The 16006-nt window shown below is 50.8% G+C and overlaps 1 protein-coding gene across 2 annotated transcripts in view; it reads right to left on the reverse strand.

The window, feature by feature from the left end:
• The window catches only part of TLL2 (tolloid like 2), a 100243-nt gene extending 85106 nt beyond the window's left edge, over positions 1 to 15137 (reverse strand). Inside the window, exon 1 of one of the 2 annotated variants that reach the window (XM_076338595.1) lies at positions 14987 to 15137. In XM_076338595.1, coding sequence (XP_076194710.1) covers positions 14987 to 15137 — 151 coding nt within the window. The remainder of the gene's footprint in view (positions 1 to 14986) is intronic. The other variant, XM_076338596.1, reaches the window with a different exon arrangement.
• Positions 15138 to 16006: the final 869 nt, after the last annotated feature.

The raw sequence follows: 16006 nt of genomic DNA on the forward strand, positions 1-16006 counted from the left end.
CACTTGGGAGCAAACACATGCACCTCCTCTGGTCATCCCCCCTCCACTGCAAATGAATTGATGGGCACATTGAAAATTGTCCCTCAAAGAACCGAGTGGTCCAATACTCACCTGCAAAACGTGCTGCAGGGGTGTGGAGCATGGCTGCTACTCCCCTCAACATTTCCCCTCCTTTTCCCCAGCCAGCATGAGCTTGGAGTTCTTCAAGAAAGGATTTTCTTGCAATAGCAAGGGGTAAGTATTTTCTGCTATTAAAAACAGCTGGGTTTCTCTGAATCCCGTAAGCCAGAGACAACGTATGGAAAGTTTTGGTCTAAAAGGAGACAAGAATGGAAACTGGTAGGCAACACAAACTAAACCAGCTGCAACACCTGATGCACTGACGCACATGTAGATAAGAAAAGGGTAAAGGGATGCTGCAGTTAAGCTCTGGCACTTCTCATCCCAGGAGGCTATGGATGCTAAAAGCTTATGCAGGTTCAAAAAGAAAGCAGATGGAAGACAAATCTATCCAAGATCATTAAAGACAACGAACCGTCTCTGGCTCAGGGACTGTGGAGTCTACTACAGTTGAGGAGACTTTTTGGACGTATCACTCTGTTCTGCCCTGCTTTTCTACACCTCCCTTGGCATTTGCTGCGGGCCCAATGGAAACAGGCTACTGAGTTTGTTTGGAGGCAGATCAGCCATTCTTAAGTATTAACAGCACATTTCTAAGGGATCATTTCAGCTTTAGCAAAGCTCCAAACACAAAGGAGCAGATTTATAAAAGGCCTTTAGAAAGTATTTTCCAAGTGCTTATCCATACCTTTAGGATCCCAACTAACTTTAAAATTCTGGTCTGAACTGCCTTTGGTGGAAAAGGAGAATTTTTATAGAGCATCTTTAATAAAATGGCAGGATGTACTCATCTCTCTGGGATGTTCCTAGAGAGGAGTCACAGTAAAACATGCAGTATGTTGGGCACTGAATGACAGGGCAAGGTATGTAAGCAGAGAGGGAATAACGTGGTTACCAGCTGGGAAACTACTGAACATGCAGAGCCACAGATCAGTCTTCATGGCTGGAAAGCTCCTCCGATTCCCCCCACTAGTAGTTTTATTCTGATCCAGCTTGGAAAGCGACAACAACAGGCTGGATCATTCCTGCCAAACCCCAAAGGACCACGAACGGTTTCAGAAATGGAGGGGGTGTTCAGAACGGCTTGCTTTGCAGAGCCCAACTTCCAGGCAGTGAGAGGGCGAGAGAGAAAATGCAAGGCTGAAATCACCCCCAGACACATTCAGCTCGTTCAAAGCTTCCAGCAGGGGGATTTAGCCGGAGCTTAAAGCAGTTCTCTGTGACTCTTTGTCACAGGAGTGTAGGTACAAACAAACAGGAGCTGGGACAAAGGGAGTCAACACACATTTTATTAGTAAAAAGTTAATCGGCTTAAAGTGTGCAACTAAATAAGCAAAGCTTACATTAAAGTGACCCGCCAAGAAAAGATGCCATGGAAATAAAGTTATAGGAAATACAATATAGTCTCTATGTTCTTTTGTAATCCAGCATGATAAATATTCATGATTTTGGGTTAATGGGGTACCCAGCTCTCAGCCACCACAATAGTTTTTTGTTTATTCTCAAGACCATGAACTTTGGAACCATGAACCTGAATTTCAGGACTCTGCATTCATGCATGTTAGCAAAATTCGGGGCAAGGCAGGGGGACGGAGACAACGCCAGGACCTTGGCTTGTGACAGTGTAACGGAGGTTGCTGGCAGGTTTTTGATAACGGGTAACAAGAGCCCCAGGATGCACAGGACACCCTCTCTGCCTCACCACCAGCAGAAGAATGAGACAAGAGGCACCACCTGCAACACAACCCCATCCCTCACCTCCAGCCTCTCCAGGACATGGCTTATTATAGAGTTTCTCTCTCCAGAGGACAAGGGCATCCTCAGGCCAGCCCTCGAGGAAGCAGCAGCTGCCTGCATCGCACAGCAGCATCACAGAGCAGAGAAGAGGTCCACTCCTTACACGGGAAGGAAGACCTGTACGCCCCTAAACACAACCCCTTGAGCCTTCATATTGACTGAAAGGCCATTTTGGCATTCTGAAAACAGTCCTGCAGGGAGAGGTCACCAAGCTCCAGCCCAGCATTCACACCGGATAGCAAACATCCTTCCAAAACACATTTTAAAGAGTCCCAAACCTCCCTAGCCAGCCCCACATCCAGCTGATCCTTTGGCGGTGCCGCCTTCTGCTGATAGCAACATTGCCAGCTTTCCCAGTTTTGCTACGAGACCTTCCAACGTCTCTACTCCCAGTTGTATTAACACGTAGAGATTACTGTTCCCCCTCTCGAGGTATGTTAGGAGTCTTTGGGGTTAATGAAGGACATGAGGAAACTTTTTTAAAAAAAGAAACAACACAGAAACTGAAAGTTCAAAGTCTTGAAAGCAATATGAGGAAAACAACTTAAATGTCGAATCGAATCCATTTTAAGACTCTTGAGCTTGTTGGTTTGTTTCCCCACATCCAGTCACAACTAAAAGCAAAGACTATGATCCGGTAAGGTCTTCGGGAGTTTCCTGGTGTATTCCACTCACCAAAGTACCATCCTCTTTCCCCACAAAAACTTCCCATTAGCTTTTCCTCCTTCTCCCATGTAATATACTGAACCATGAAAGCAAGCCTTCAAACAGCCTGGCATCAAACAGCCAGGCTCTGTTTTGCTGAGAGCTAGGAGCACAGCTCTCCACTCCGTATCACTGTGGATCAGTCTCCTTGGTCTGCAAACACAGCTTGTATCCCTCCACCGACCCCTCTGGGTTTAATTGCCTATTTTAGGGAAGGTGCAGCCTAATACTTGTATGTTCTTCATGCATCTTCCTTGAGGACAACCTAGATGACGAACCTTGCCACAGTGAGCTTTATTTCTCCCCTTGGGCAGAGCTCCTCATTCTGATCAGCTGAACCTGAGCAGCAATAGGACAGGCAGAGCAAAGGCCAACCGTTTCTTCAGAATACGGCTTCTCATAATAATACAAAAGTCTAAAAAAACCAACAATGCTCCCTTAGATTTTCAGTCTCTGATGCTTCAATTGCAATACTTCTACACAGGACTACCATTAAATATTCATACATAAAGAAGAGGAAATTAGCAAGAACCATGAAAGTTGAGAAATTAATGAAAAAGCTGAAAGCGTACTTTTGGAAGGAAAACTATTTCTCCAACTAGTGAAATATCTGCCTTGAATCACAGAACGGCTCTGCCTAAAAATCAAATACATTAGTAAACAGCAACAGCCTTCTCCAAACTGAGGTATCCTGCTCGGAGAGCATGTATTTAGCATTTACCTTTATACTATGGTATCTTTGCAATAGCTGCATTAGCATAAAGATGACTGTCCAGAGGGAGGAATACACAGATGTGCACAGGAGGAGGGGAACTCATTGGGAAGAAAACGCTTTCCCCATTCCCCGCGTGGAATTTTGCACAGAACGTCCTGTTCCTCCTGAAACAGGGGACACCCCCATGCTCTCCCACCCAGCTCCAAGGACGTGCCTCTTCCCCTCACGCTTGCCACAATCTACCTCCATAACGACGAGCCAGTGGGACAGCCCAAACCTGGCAGCTCCTTCCATTTCACACCAAGCAGAGGTGTAGCTATGAAATACACAGGTGCCGCAAAAGCATCAGGATCCAGCCGCCGACACCGCCCAGGAGGACAGAAGGAGCTGGCGCACTCGTTTGAGGGTCTCCATTTCACGCATGCTTGCAAACCCCATGGCAAACTCACCTCTGCCAGGAGATGAGTACAATGGGCAAGGAGGGCAAAAGAACAGAAAACACTCTTCTCAACATCAAGACAAAAAAGAGGGCAGCCAGGAAGTTTTACTCCTCACAGCAACATCCCATTACTAACTAGCAGTTTATCTTGACAACAAAGCTTTCCAAGAAAAGGCAGAGACTTGGGCACTGGAGCAATGGCCTTAGGAGATCCCGCTCTCTGCCCAGGAAACAGCAAAAAAACCCCCAGCGTATCACATATCACCTTCTTACTGAAGCATGACAAAGAAGAGAATATATGGCAGAAGAGGCCAAAGAGGGGAAAACCAGAAATCAATAGGATCTAACAGAGCGTGACGGAAAATCACTTCCCCCATAAAAAGAGGTTACTTGCCAGGTTAATGAATCTTTTCTGTTCTGTACTTAGACACCCAGGAAATGGAAGGGGTCACAGGAGCAGTGTGGGTGGGAATGCAATCCCTAGAACATGCTTTCAAGAACAATCAAAGGTTAGAGATTAAATCCAGGCAGCGGTCAACTGCGCAACACATCAGCAGCTTGATACACGGGCCAGCTGCAGCTCGGAGCAAAATACACTTCCAACATCAACAGCACAGCAAATAACAGGCTTCTCTCCACTGCAAAAACAGCCCAACAGGCCACCCCAGCCCCCCCGAAGGGTCAGCCCCAAGAATTGGAGCATCTCTGCCTTCCTGGGTCAGCAGTGCCAGCAGGGACAAAACAAACTGGTCTATAAGTCTCTGAGTAACTGCAATAGGACCACAAAAAACAGCCCGCGCCAGAAGTCACACTGTGCAAATAACTCAGAAAGCTCTTGGCCCAGCAGCCAAAACTTCTCAAAACTCACTTTTAGGTAAAGACCCGTGCCTTACTCTTGTTGGGAATGCACAGGCAGCAGACAAACCAACAGAGGACTGTCTGGACAATGGCAGGGTGCAAGATCTGGTGGCCACAGAAGCCTGAACTAGACCTCTGGAGTATCACACACATCCAAAGCCAGGTGCATATCACTTTGAACTGCAGTTTCTTCTGACTGGAGCTCAGCTGACAGGCTCCATAAAAGAAGTGCAGACCCTTGCAGTCTTATCACTCCCCTGTCCACATCTAACTTGAGCTACCGACAATAGGCCACCCAAGGAATAGCCTTACTTCGGCCCAAGATACTCAGTAAGGGAAATGCTGGTGCATGACTTCCAACCTTTTCAAGACCACCTAACTCATAGCTCACTATATTAGGTTCCCTCACTGCCTGCCAGGATCATTTACCAACTGCTTTTTCTCAGTCTGGGGCCTCTTGACTTCAGTACAGCTCAAACACCTCTGCCACGTAGCTATCCAAGCTTCTCCTGCAGCAGTTGCCTCGTTTGCTACCCGCTACTCAACTTCTGCAACAGAGAGATGGACAATGCAGCCAGAAGTCCCCTTTGTTACCCCTGTTTGATGCAGTCTCAGGGTAGACACGTTGCACAGGACAGCTGTTCGAGAGAGGCAGAGTTCCAGTTCACATCATTCGAGTCTGCCTTCGTGCCCGAGGAGCTACATCACAAGCTCCAAAGTACACCTAATGCTGGCATTTCTGCAAGAGGGAGTTTTGACTTTGCGAATCCAGTGCATCTAAGTGGTTTTATATCTGGGGAATTTTAAAGCAAAACCAATGCCTTACTGAACCTATACCTTCATCACACAGCATCCTGTCAACACACTCATCAGTGCAGACAGTCCTCTACTTCCACAACAGACGTCTGCCCCTGGAGCAGGGACAGACCCTTCTGTCAGGTACAGCCAGGAGTAGCGGGAGGCAGGGCACAGTTTGTACCTCCAAACTCTGCTCACAGGAATGAATGAACAACCCCCAGCAGGTCTCACCTGAAATTCAGCATGCAAAATACCAACCAAAACAGATAATTTTGCCAAAGTTCAGAGCAAATGAAAACACTGCTGATTTGGCAATGCTATTTGCAGGCAATGCTATCTAAGTTCAAAGTCTCCCACTGACGAGGCGTGGGAGATGGGCAACACCCATTGCTATAACATGAGGACTGGAGAGAGGTAATTCTCAGCACCCTCCAGGACCATATCAACCAGCTTCTAATAACCAGACAAAGGGACTCAACCATACTCCAACACTAACGCTCAACAGGAGGAGATAAAATGCTCAGCAGACTTGAACTTGTGTCTTGTAACACTGCGCTACAGTTTGCTCTGCAAATAGCTTTGGGGTTTGTGGATGGGGAGGTTAAACAGATGCTTTTTGCTTGGGTGCTGACATTTGCACGAATACAAAATGACTTGAGAGGATGTGAATTTCCGTTCGGGTCTAAAGCTGAGCTGATTCATGGACCGGCAGCAGCTGCGGGTCTCTGACAATTTGTATCAGTCAAACCAGAGGGTGATTTACCAGTCGCTGGGGTTTTGCTTGGGCTTCCTTCTCAACACGCAGTTAAACATTTCTCTCCATTCCAAGCTGGGCTGACACAAACTGGCCAAGAAAGAGCAATCAATCATTGAGAGTTCTTTAATCAAGGGCTTCCTTGCACATTTAAACAGTTTCTATTGACAGGGAACCTTCCTGTTCAGGAAGTGCTAGAGTGGATCTGAACATCAAAGTACACGCGCCCTTGGAGATCAGCATTTCTGGGAGCTCAGCTACAACAAAGGAGGGGGGGGGGGGGGGGCGGGGGAAGCAGAAGACCTAGTAGCTGAATCAAAACAACAGCCGGTTTCTACTCAATCATCCATCCTTTCTGAGCAGTGAAAGCACATTTCAGCACTAGTTGAAAGCAGTTTTGTTGCAGGTTCGCACCTGCAATACTCATGATCCAGGACAACCAGGTTGTTCAGTGTCAGAGGTGCCCCCTTGCTTCCAAGGTTGCCCGTTTCCAAAAAGAGCATACAGACCTCCTCGGCAGCGTTCTCCCCTGTCCCAGCACCATCTCCTTGGCACAGACAGCTCTGGACTCTGATTCACAGGAGCCGGCCGCACCATTTCCCTCTGGTTTCTCGAGGGCAAGGGGAGATTGGCACAGCAGCCCACCTATTACAGCAAACGGCCCCTTGCACAGAACTGGTTCATCACGCGCAACACAGCAGGTAAATGCACACCATAGCAGAGGGCTGCTGTTCAGGTGAGCGAGGATGGAAGAACCTCCCGACCGCTGGGAGAACGGCATGAGTTACTGCTGGGATGGGAGAGGAGACAGGGTACCCCACAGCCTTTTAACACAGTTTTAGCAGTAAGAAAGAGGTGGCTTACCAGTAAAATGCAGCTAGTTCTTGGGTTAGCCGTCCAGCAAGGCATAGACACACTACGCAGGAGGTTAAGACAGGAGGAGAAGAAAAACTCCAAGCATGACTGCGAAGGTAGAATCTAATCACACAAGTGGAAAGCGCCTCAAACCAAAATCCTCACCTTGTGGACTTTTGAAGCCTGGAAGACTTGCAGCACAGTTTCTAAATGCCTTTGGCTGGGGCTCTGTGACTTACTAATCTTATGCCACAGAACACCTGAGGAACAAGCAGTCTTCCTTGATCAAACCTGCGCAGGCTATGGTCAAGGGCATACAACCGTGAATTGCACCCAGACCGTATTGGGACTGGTACTGTTTAATATCTTCGTCAATGACGTAGACAGTGGGATCGAGCACACCCTCAGCAAGTTTGCAGATGACACCAAGCTGAGCGGTGCGGTCGACACGCCTGAGGGACGGGATGCCATCCAGAGGGACCTGGACAAGCTTGAGAAGTGGGCTCCCGTGTGAACCTCATGAGGTTCAACAAGGCCAAGGGCAAGGTCCTGCACCTGGGTCGGGGCAACCCCTGGTATCAATCCAGGCTGGGGGATGAAGGGATTGAGAGCAGCCCTGCCGAGAGGACTTGGGGGTACTGGTGGATGAAAAGCTGGACATGAGCCAGCAATGTGCGCTCGCAGCCCACAAGGCCAATCGTATCCTGGGCTGCATCCAAAGAAGCGTGGCCAGCAGGTCGAGGGAGGTGATTTTGCCCCTCTCCTCTGCTCTGGTGAGACCCCACCTGGAGCACTGCGTCCAGCTCTGGAGCCCTCAGCATAAGACAGACACGGATCTGTCAGAGCAGGTCCAGAAGAGGGCCAGGAAAATGATCAGGGGGATGGAACACCTCTCCTGTGAAGAAAGGCTGAGAGAGTTGGGGTTGTTCAGCCTAGAGAAGAGAAGGCTTTGGGGAGACCTTCTTGCAGCCTATCAGTACTTAAAGGGGGCTTCTAAAAAAGATGGCGGCAAACTTCTTAGCAGGGCCTGTTGCGACAGGACAAGGGGGAATGGCTTTAAACTAAAGGGGGGTAGATTTAGACTAGAGATAAGGAAGACATTTTTTACGCTGAGGGTGGTGAAACACTGGCCCAGGTTGCCCAGAGAGGCGGTGGATGCCCCATCCCTGGAAACATTCCAGGTCAGGTTGGACGGGGCTCTGAGCAACCTGATCTAGTTGAAGATGTCCCTGCTCATTGCAGGGGGGTTGGACTAGATGACCTTTAGAGGTCCCTTCCAACCCAAACTATTCTATGATTCTATGACTACAAAGTTCAATAAAAGCTTTACAAGGTCTTTGCGGAGAAATATCCATGACAACTCCAAACACCTCTTCCCCACTCTACCAGCCTTCTTTAGGGAAATAAAAGCCCCCCCCGTCCTAAGTTTGCCCATCCCTTGTCCTGTCCATTGCTAAATCCCACGGCATAGGTATACCACTGAGTGTTACATCTCACGCAGGACAAGCAGATCCAACACACCCCAAGAAGTGTCAAAGATCAAGCGTGCTTTTGTCACATCCCAAGCAGACAGCTAAACACTGGAAGGACTTCAGACACAGATCTCAAGTGCTCCTTTGCCCAGTGACCATAAGGTTTTGCTCTCAAATTCCCCAGGCCAACGGCTTCTGTACCTGGGAATCTCAAGCTGCAAGAAAATGGTTAGTGGTTATTTTTTCTTTAAGCCATAGCCATTAGCTTGTGTTTGGCTAGGATTATAATAAAAGCCACCTTAAACCTTCCCTTTGAGGAGGAAGCTTCTGCTGCAGCTCTACCTCACTGCAAAATACAGCCTCCCCAACAGCAAACGGCTGCATCACCGAATGTGTATAAAGACAGAATATCTCCAGCAGTCTTCACCCACCTGTTTTCTGTTCTGTAACTGCTGTCACCTCCCCAAAACAGGTAAATTAAAGACAGAATAGTCTGTTCTCTCATTCTTTCCCAGACCACCCAAAAAGACTCAGTCAACTTCCTCCTAGAGCATTTAACCCTTCCTGCAATCTACCAGGGAAACAACGTAAGGGGCACGATTGCTTGTGAGATCTTTCTTCTTCCTCTACAACTAACATGATGGATCTGTGCTTCCAACAGAGAAAATGACATCTGCATCCCACTCAAAACCCAAGCAATATTTAAGCAACCCGGACTTTACAGATCCTGTCTCCCCTTTCTCATTTGATTACCCCCTCCAAGGCTTTCAGTTCCTAATAGCAAATTCCTCAGCTTCCTGCAGAAATGTCTGCGTGTGACTTCAGATGTTTGCACCACAACCCAAATGAAATTCGCTGCCTCCAGAACAAAAAGCGCTGTGCCTGTACAGAGGGAGAGCTAGAAGGAACGAATGACAGCAAAGCACAAGTTATGTATCCCTGTGAGAGCTTCTCTCGGGACAGCACTCAGGGTGTGAGACCTTCTCTCGGGACAGCACTCAGGTGTGATACCTCTGGTGTGGGGCATTTAGAAGCTGGTGGATCAAATCAGCAGGTGGAGCAGGAACAGGGATGCACGGTGGTACCCTGCGACTGGGCAAACAGGATCCGCCCTTGAAGGAGCAGTGGCTCAGCAGGAAAAGCTGCTCTATCATTGCCAAACTGCTTCTCTAACAACTCTCCTAGTGATAAAGAAACAGGGGAGACGGGACTACTGCTAAGTTCCCTAACGGCTCCCACCCCCCCTCACACCCCTTGCCTCAGTTCTTCCCCTTCTGAGCTCACACCCCTTGCCTCAGTTCTTCCCCTTCTGAGCTCACACCCCTTGCCTCAGTTCTTCCCCTTCTGAGCTCACACCCCTTGCCTCAGTTCTTCCCCTTCTGAGCTCACATCCCCAGCACTCCGCAAAATCCCTCGGGACTAACTCACTTCGCTGGTGCCATCTCCCTGCGAGAGCCCCGCTCCCGTTTCACAGCCCCCTCACGCCAGGTCTGCCTGCTCAGGAGCTCTGCAAGCAACGGCCTGGAGCAAAAACCATCTCTCTGATCAAAGCCTCCTGGAAAGAAGCTGAACTTGCTTGCAAGGCTTATTTGTGCCTATATGCAATTCCTCCTCAGTCGGGCTCTCCCCAGCAACGCAAAACCTCCTGAAGGGTACTTGAGGCATGCACAGGCAGCAGGAGCCCTAGACACTTTTGGCATCTGGCTCAGGAGCACGTGGCTAGGCAGGCAGGTCTGCCTGTCTCCTAACACAAACATCTGCACAGAGAAACACCGCATTGCCTGTTTGGCCTGGGAGTCAAGACTTGCAGGTTGGCCCGCGTCCGGACTTGGTCAGCCTATAGACAGGACATGTCACACGAGAATAAACTGCCTAGCCAGAGCAGACAGAACTGCGCCAAGAAACAGGGCACTCCAACACAGGACACCCTCAAAGGACCCCACCCTGGAAGATGAGCTACCGAGGGAAATGCCAGGCCTCGGGAAGCAACACTGCACCTCCAGCTCACAAAGGGCAGGAGGCACCGTACTAGGAGCCAAAGTACCCAGGAACCAAGATGCTGAGACCAAACTGCAGCTTTTTCTCCTCACCTGCTGATTTGGCAAGTGGAAAAGAGCCTCATCAGAGGCTTGCTGCTGGAGGGAACGGGTCATCGACCTTGTAAATATGCAGGGGACAAATTATTCAGTGCCCAGCTCTCCTTCCTATTTATGTCTCCCACCTCCCCTTGCTGACTTAAGTCTGACTACACCATCTCCAGAGGTCACTTTGAACCTCAGAGATTCTGCTCTTCACCTCAAATTAAGTTAATATAAGCTTGCACCAAAATAACTACCAGAACGAATTACAGCCTATTTAATTCCTTTGGTTCCAGTTTGCCTGAGGAGCCCCAGAAGGATGTGCTCGTTGTGTTTACCAGGCATCCACAGTTCCTCCTGCTGCCTGTCTGTCAGGCAGCCTCACTCAGACCTGCACGCTGGCCTGGGTATCTTTAGCTGGATCCTCTGAGCAGCAGATCTATCCGAAGCACATGTCAGGCTTCCGACATTTTTCCATCTATAACGGAGCAGATCTGAGCAGGAGCCTTTGCACTGTTCCCTTTGACAAGCTCCAGTGACCTGCCGCAACAGTCGGCAAAACCCACCCAGCAGAGTCAGCACTGTCGCCTCCCCGGGCAACTCAAACCGACGGTGCAGCCCTGCCTCAGCTGCCCCTTTATCAGTCATTCAGGCATTTTGCCCCGTCTTCCTACCCTATCAAAAAGGCAGGAAAGCAGCCACAGATTAGGAAAAGGAGATCCTGGGTGGTTGGAGTTAAGAGGTTGAGCAGCAGTGGAGTTATGGCCCTTCAGCTGAGCCCTGGTAACTGAACACGTGTTTATACCAGTAGCTCAGTAGTTGCAGTGATTTAGGAGGCTACAGCCCTGTGCTGTCCATCCTGCCTTGCTGCTGCAGATTATTACACCCTTAGCTAATGCAACAGAGAAGAGCGTGTGCCAGGCTTTTCACTCCCAGTCTAGCAGATCAACTATCGACAGCCTGCGCTCAACCTCAGGACATGAGCTGCAAGGATGAGGAATTGGCAAGCTTTCATTTCGTAACCTGCCAGATCTAAATCCATCACGGTCTCTGGGTCACAGCCATTAGCCTGCAGCAAAAAAAGAAGTAAAGCACTATAGTTTTAACAGCTTTGGAAAACACATAAGTGGCGCAGCAGTTTGTCTTCACAATGGGCTAAGAGCCTGCATACAATCTGCAGCCACAAGACCGTGCACAGGAGCCCGTGCCTACAGCAGCAATGGAAACATCACCGCAAGTCTCACAGTGCCAGCTCTGTTCCCAGAGACCATCAAAAACTCTCCCTCGCAAAACATACCAGGCGCCTGAGCTTTTCACAGCAGGTCTGCAACCACTGCCCTCTCGCCAGTCACGCTTCTAGACAAATATTGACACTGTCCCACCAGTGGAGAAACTCAGGCCCAAGGAAGTCAAGATGACTTGTCACTGCTATAGCACATCAGGAAGAGAGCGTGATAGACTTCCTATATAGGCATTAAACAACAGCCCTGACACAGCCCAGCTGGGAGGGACAACTCCATTAGAGGTGTCTTCACCTCATCTCACTTACAGAAACGGATCTCTTCGCTCATTAACCTTGGCTGGACTGACCCTTTGGGATGGCGTTTTCAGCAGTGAACACCTGCTTAGCTCTATTAACGGTCTAGCATTGCAAGAGGAAGAAGGCTGCGAATGCAAGGCAGGGGGAGGAGGAGAGGCAGGGTCCATGTGGTAAAAGTCTTGCTTGCTCTGTTTTGGGGCCAGCTTTACAAACTGGAGCCATTCAGTGCACAGAGATCGGTACATGGCATGTGAGGAGTGTCTTGTAGCCCAAGTGCTCTGCACTTTACGTTGATAGAGCCCACGTGGAGAGAAACTGGATCAGAGAGCCAGAAAGCACAGTCAGTCAGGACAGACCGAAAGAGTCAGAGTCATATGGTCCATAGAAAAGAAGACTGAAACATGAGAAAGCCGGTAACAGTGCTCACCGGTGAAAAAGGCTGCAGCAAAGCAGAAGGCACCGTACTGTCCTCCACACCCACGCAGACCGGGAGAGAAAAGCAGACTTAAACTGCAGTACTGGAGCCTCAGGTCAGACAACAGGAAAGCCAAAGCAATGCCGGGCTAGGCTGCCTGGCAGCCTCCGCCACAGACGGACGTGCGCCAGCACTGTCAGAAACACCAGCCTGGCCCTGGGCTCCAGAAAAGGACTGTGTGACCTCCAGAGGTCTTGTTCGCTCCTTCCTCTCTATTGGAAAGAAGACATTGGAAAAGTATTAGAGGCAAATCCTGAGAAGTCAGAATATAAAGATCATTTCTGCAATTCATCCTGACTGAACTGAATTGACAGGAATAACACACATAAGGTTTTTCTGCCCACCGGGAGAGGAGGTGAGGATGTACAATGAAGGGAGGCTGCCGTTTGCAGTCCAGGCTCTTCTCTGTGTACGTGCAGAAGTGACAGGTAGAGAGCCTGGAAGATGGGGGGACTGCAGGAGAAAGAGAGGGTCTTACAGCAAAGGCAGGTAAATGACAGGTTGGGAAATTAAGGTGGTTTTTTCCTTTTCTGCCACAGGTTCCCTGTCTGATGTAGGTAAGTCAATTAAAGTAAATGTTCTCTATGTGGTCCTTAAAGGAGCATTCCTCATCCTCCGCGCACTTGACCTAACAGCAATACTCAACAGTCCCAAGCGCAAGCGAGGCACACCGGAGATGATGCCATACTTAAGGAGAAAGCAAGGATAATACATTTTCAGACGGGAAGGCCAAAGCACTGTACCTGCAGCTCTCCAGGTCTGAACCATAGCCGTATGTATCACTAACACCTAGTTTCACTGGAAAGAGAGAGAGATGAATTCATTACCATTTAGAAGCAGACACAAATACAGTAAAGCACGTTTGGGTGGGCTGGGTCCCATGCTGATTAAAAAGAATTAAAAAAACCCACCAAACCCTATATCAAATCACAAATGACTTACTGATCAAGGGAACGTTTTGTGCAAAAAATACTCTGTGGAGAGGACAGAGTTGAATTTTGGAATAAAATCCACCACTCGGAACACAGCCCGCGTACCAGGCCAGTTAAACAACTTGCTGTACGAGACAGAGGGGCTGTGATAGATGTTGCCTTGACAGAGCTCGTCTATGAGAGCAGATACGGCTACAAGTCCCCTAAAAGCAGTCAGGAGAGAGCTGATAACAAGGGAAGCTATCACCAAGGGACACTGAGGAACAGCTAGGAGAGCATTCGGGGGGCAAAGCCCCAACTCAAAACAAAGACCAAGAACACCACACACAAACTCCTTCCTTTTTTCGATTCCTACAATATCAAGAAAATAGGACTTTGCACAAATTTATCTGTAAATGGAACAAGACTAACAAGGTATCGATTGCTCATTTCCCAGCAGAGAAGCAGTTCACAAAACCACAACATTCGCTGATAGCTGGAACCAACAGGAGTAACAGTCACATCAGGAGTGCCACCCAGTTTTCCGAAGGGAAAACCTGGGTTCATATGCCCTTCGAATTAAGATATTTGGGATGACAGAAGCTCTTGGGAGAAATCAAACGGTTAAAAAGGGTCACAACGAGCTCGGAAGCAACTGAGTGCAGTCTAACACGGGAACGAAAAACTGTCTTTCAAAGGGATGGAGGGAGCAGCTGGAGGCTTCCTGGAGAGGATGCTGTAACTTGCACGCAGGCAACTTGAAAGTGTCTGGATACACCGGGAGGCTCGGCCGGTGCCCGGGGCTGGTCGCACCGGCTCCCCGCCCGCCGGGGAGCCCCGGGAGAGCCCCTGCGCCAGCGCTTACAGCCGCAGGCAGAGAAGGCAGCCCGCAAAGCGCCGGCGTGCTCCTGCCTCTCCGGGGCACGCACCGCAACTTCGGGCCGGACGGACCCCGGGACAAGTCGGAACAGCCGCCAACGGGCTGCAAAAACGCACAGAAAGAGCTTATATGGGGGCGGGAATCAACACCAAAATGCAAAGCACCGCTGGGCATTTCCCTGGCCTTGCAGAGGAGATCTCGCGTGGGAAGGGCGGATAACAGGTGGGTGAGCGAAGACATGGGGGGAGCGGGGGATAATTTTTTAAAAAACCCCAGGCGTAGCCTCCTACCCGGGGCTGCAACCCGCAGGTAACGGGGGCAGCCGGGGCGCAGGCTGGGGGGGCAACCAGAAACCTCCCGCACCGGCGGGACGGGGGAGCAGCTCGCCGGGTGCCCGCTGGGGTTTGGGAGGGCAGCGGGATGCCCAGGCGGCTCCCGGCCGGGGGGCTCCCGCCGCGGCCAGGTGAGCCCGGGGCCGGTCCCGCCGCGCGGTTCCGGGCGGCACCGAGGAGCGCTTCGCCGGGACACCTGTCCGCCACCGCCGTGCTTGCAAACTTCTCCCGGAGTTGCAGCCCGCCCGCTCCCCTACCGGCTTTGCAAGGGTCGCGGTACTCCATCAGCTCCTCCGCCGCCTCCGGTTCCCCCGCCGTTAAGGCGGCTCCCCGTCCGCCCGTCCCCGCGGTAGGCAGAAGTAGCAGCGACAGCAGCAAGCGGCGGAGCGGGGCGGCCCCGCGGCCCATAGCGGCGGAGAGGGCGGCACGGCTGCCCGGGCTGCGGGCACTGCGCGGCGCCAGCGGCCCCGCCGCCGCCGCCGCGGGAGGCGGGAGGGGGGGGGCCGCCGCCGTCACTCAAGGCAAGGCCGGCCAATCACGTCTGCGCCCGCGCCTCTGCCCCGCCCCCGGCGGACCCCGCAGCCCCGCCCGGACCGGGGCGCGGGGGTCCCCCCGCGCCCCGGTCCGGGCGGGGCTGCGGGGTCCGCCGGGAGCGGGGGAGAGCCGCCCCCTCTCTCTGTTGCCGCACTTGGGTGGCAAAAAGCTCACATTACAATACTAAAAATCAACAAAACCCATAAACCGCATTAATAGTGCCCTTGCTATCGTTATTTTCCACCGAAATAACCGTCACTTCGGGGGCAGCCGAAGAGAAACGGCTCGTCCGCCGCCAGGAGAAACAATATTCCGTGCCGCAGCCTTAAAATCCGCGCGTAAGCGGAGGTGCGCGACCACGGATGGAGAAAGACGGGGCCAAAAAACCCCAAAAAACCAAACAAACCCCGAACTAAAGAACGGGAGAAATTAGGAAAGATGGGGCAAAACGTCAGGGTGTGCATCTATCCCTCTCAACTGCTTTTTAAGCACGTTACAGAAGTTTTCAGGGGCAACTGGGCTGTTTTACTGGAAATTGGGTGTGCCCAGGTGGCCAAGAAGGCCAATGGCATCCTGGCCTGTATCCGAAATAGTGTGGCCAGCAGGACCAGGGAAGTGATGGTGCCCCTGTACTCGGCCCTGGTGAGGCCGCACCTCGAATACTGTGTTCAGTTTTGGGCCCCTCACTACAAGAAGGACGTCGAGGTGCTGGAGCGTGTCCAGAGAAGGGCAACGAGGCTGGT

Source organism: Aptenodytes patagonicus, chromosome 5 (assembly GCF_965638725.1).
Source record: "Aptenodytes patagonicus chromosome 5, bAptPat1.pri.cur, whole genome shotgun sequence".
Classification (NCBI taxonomy): domain Eukaryota; kingdom Metazoa; phylum Chordata; class Aves; order Sphenisciformes; family Spheniscidae; genus Aptenodytes; species Aptenodytes patagonicus.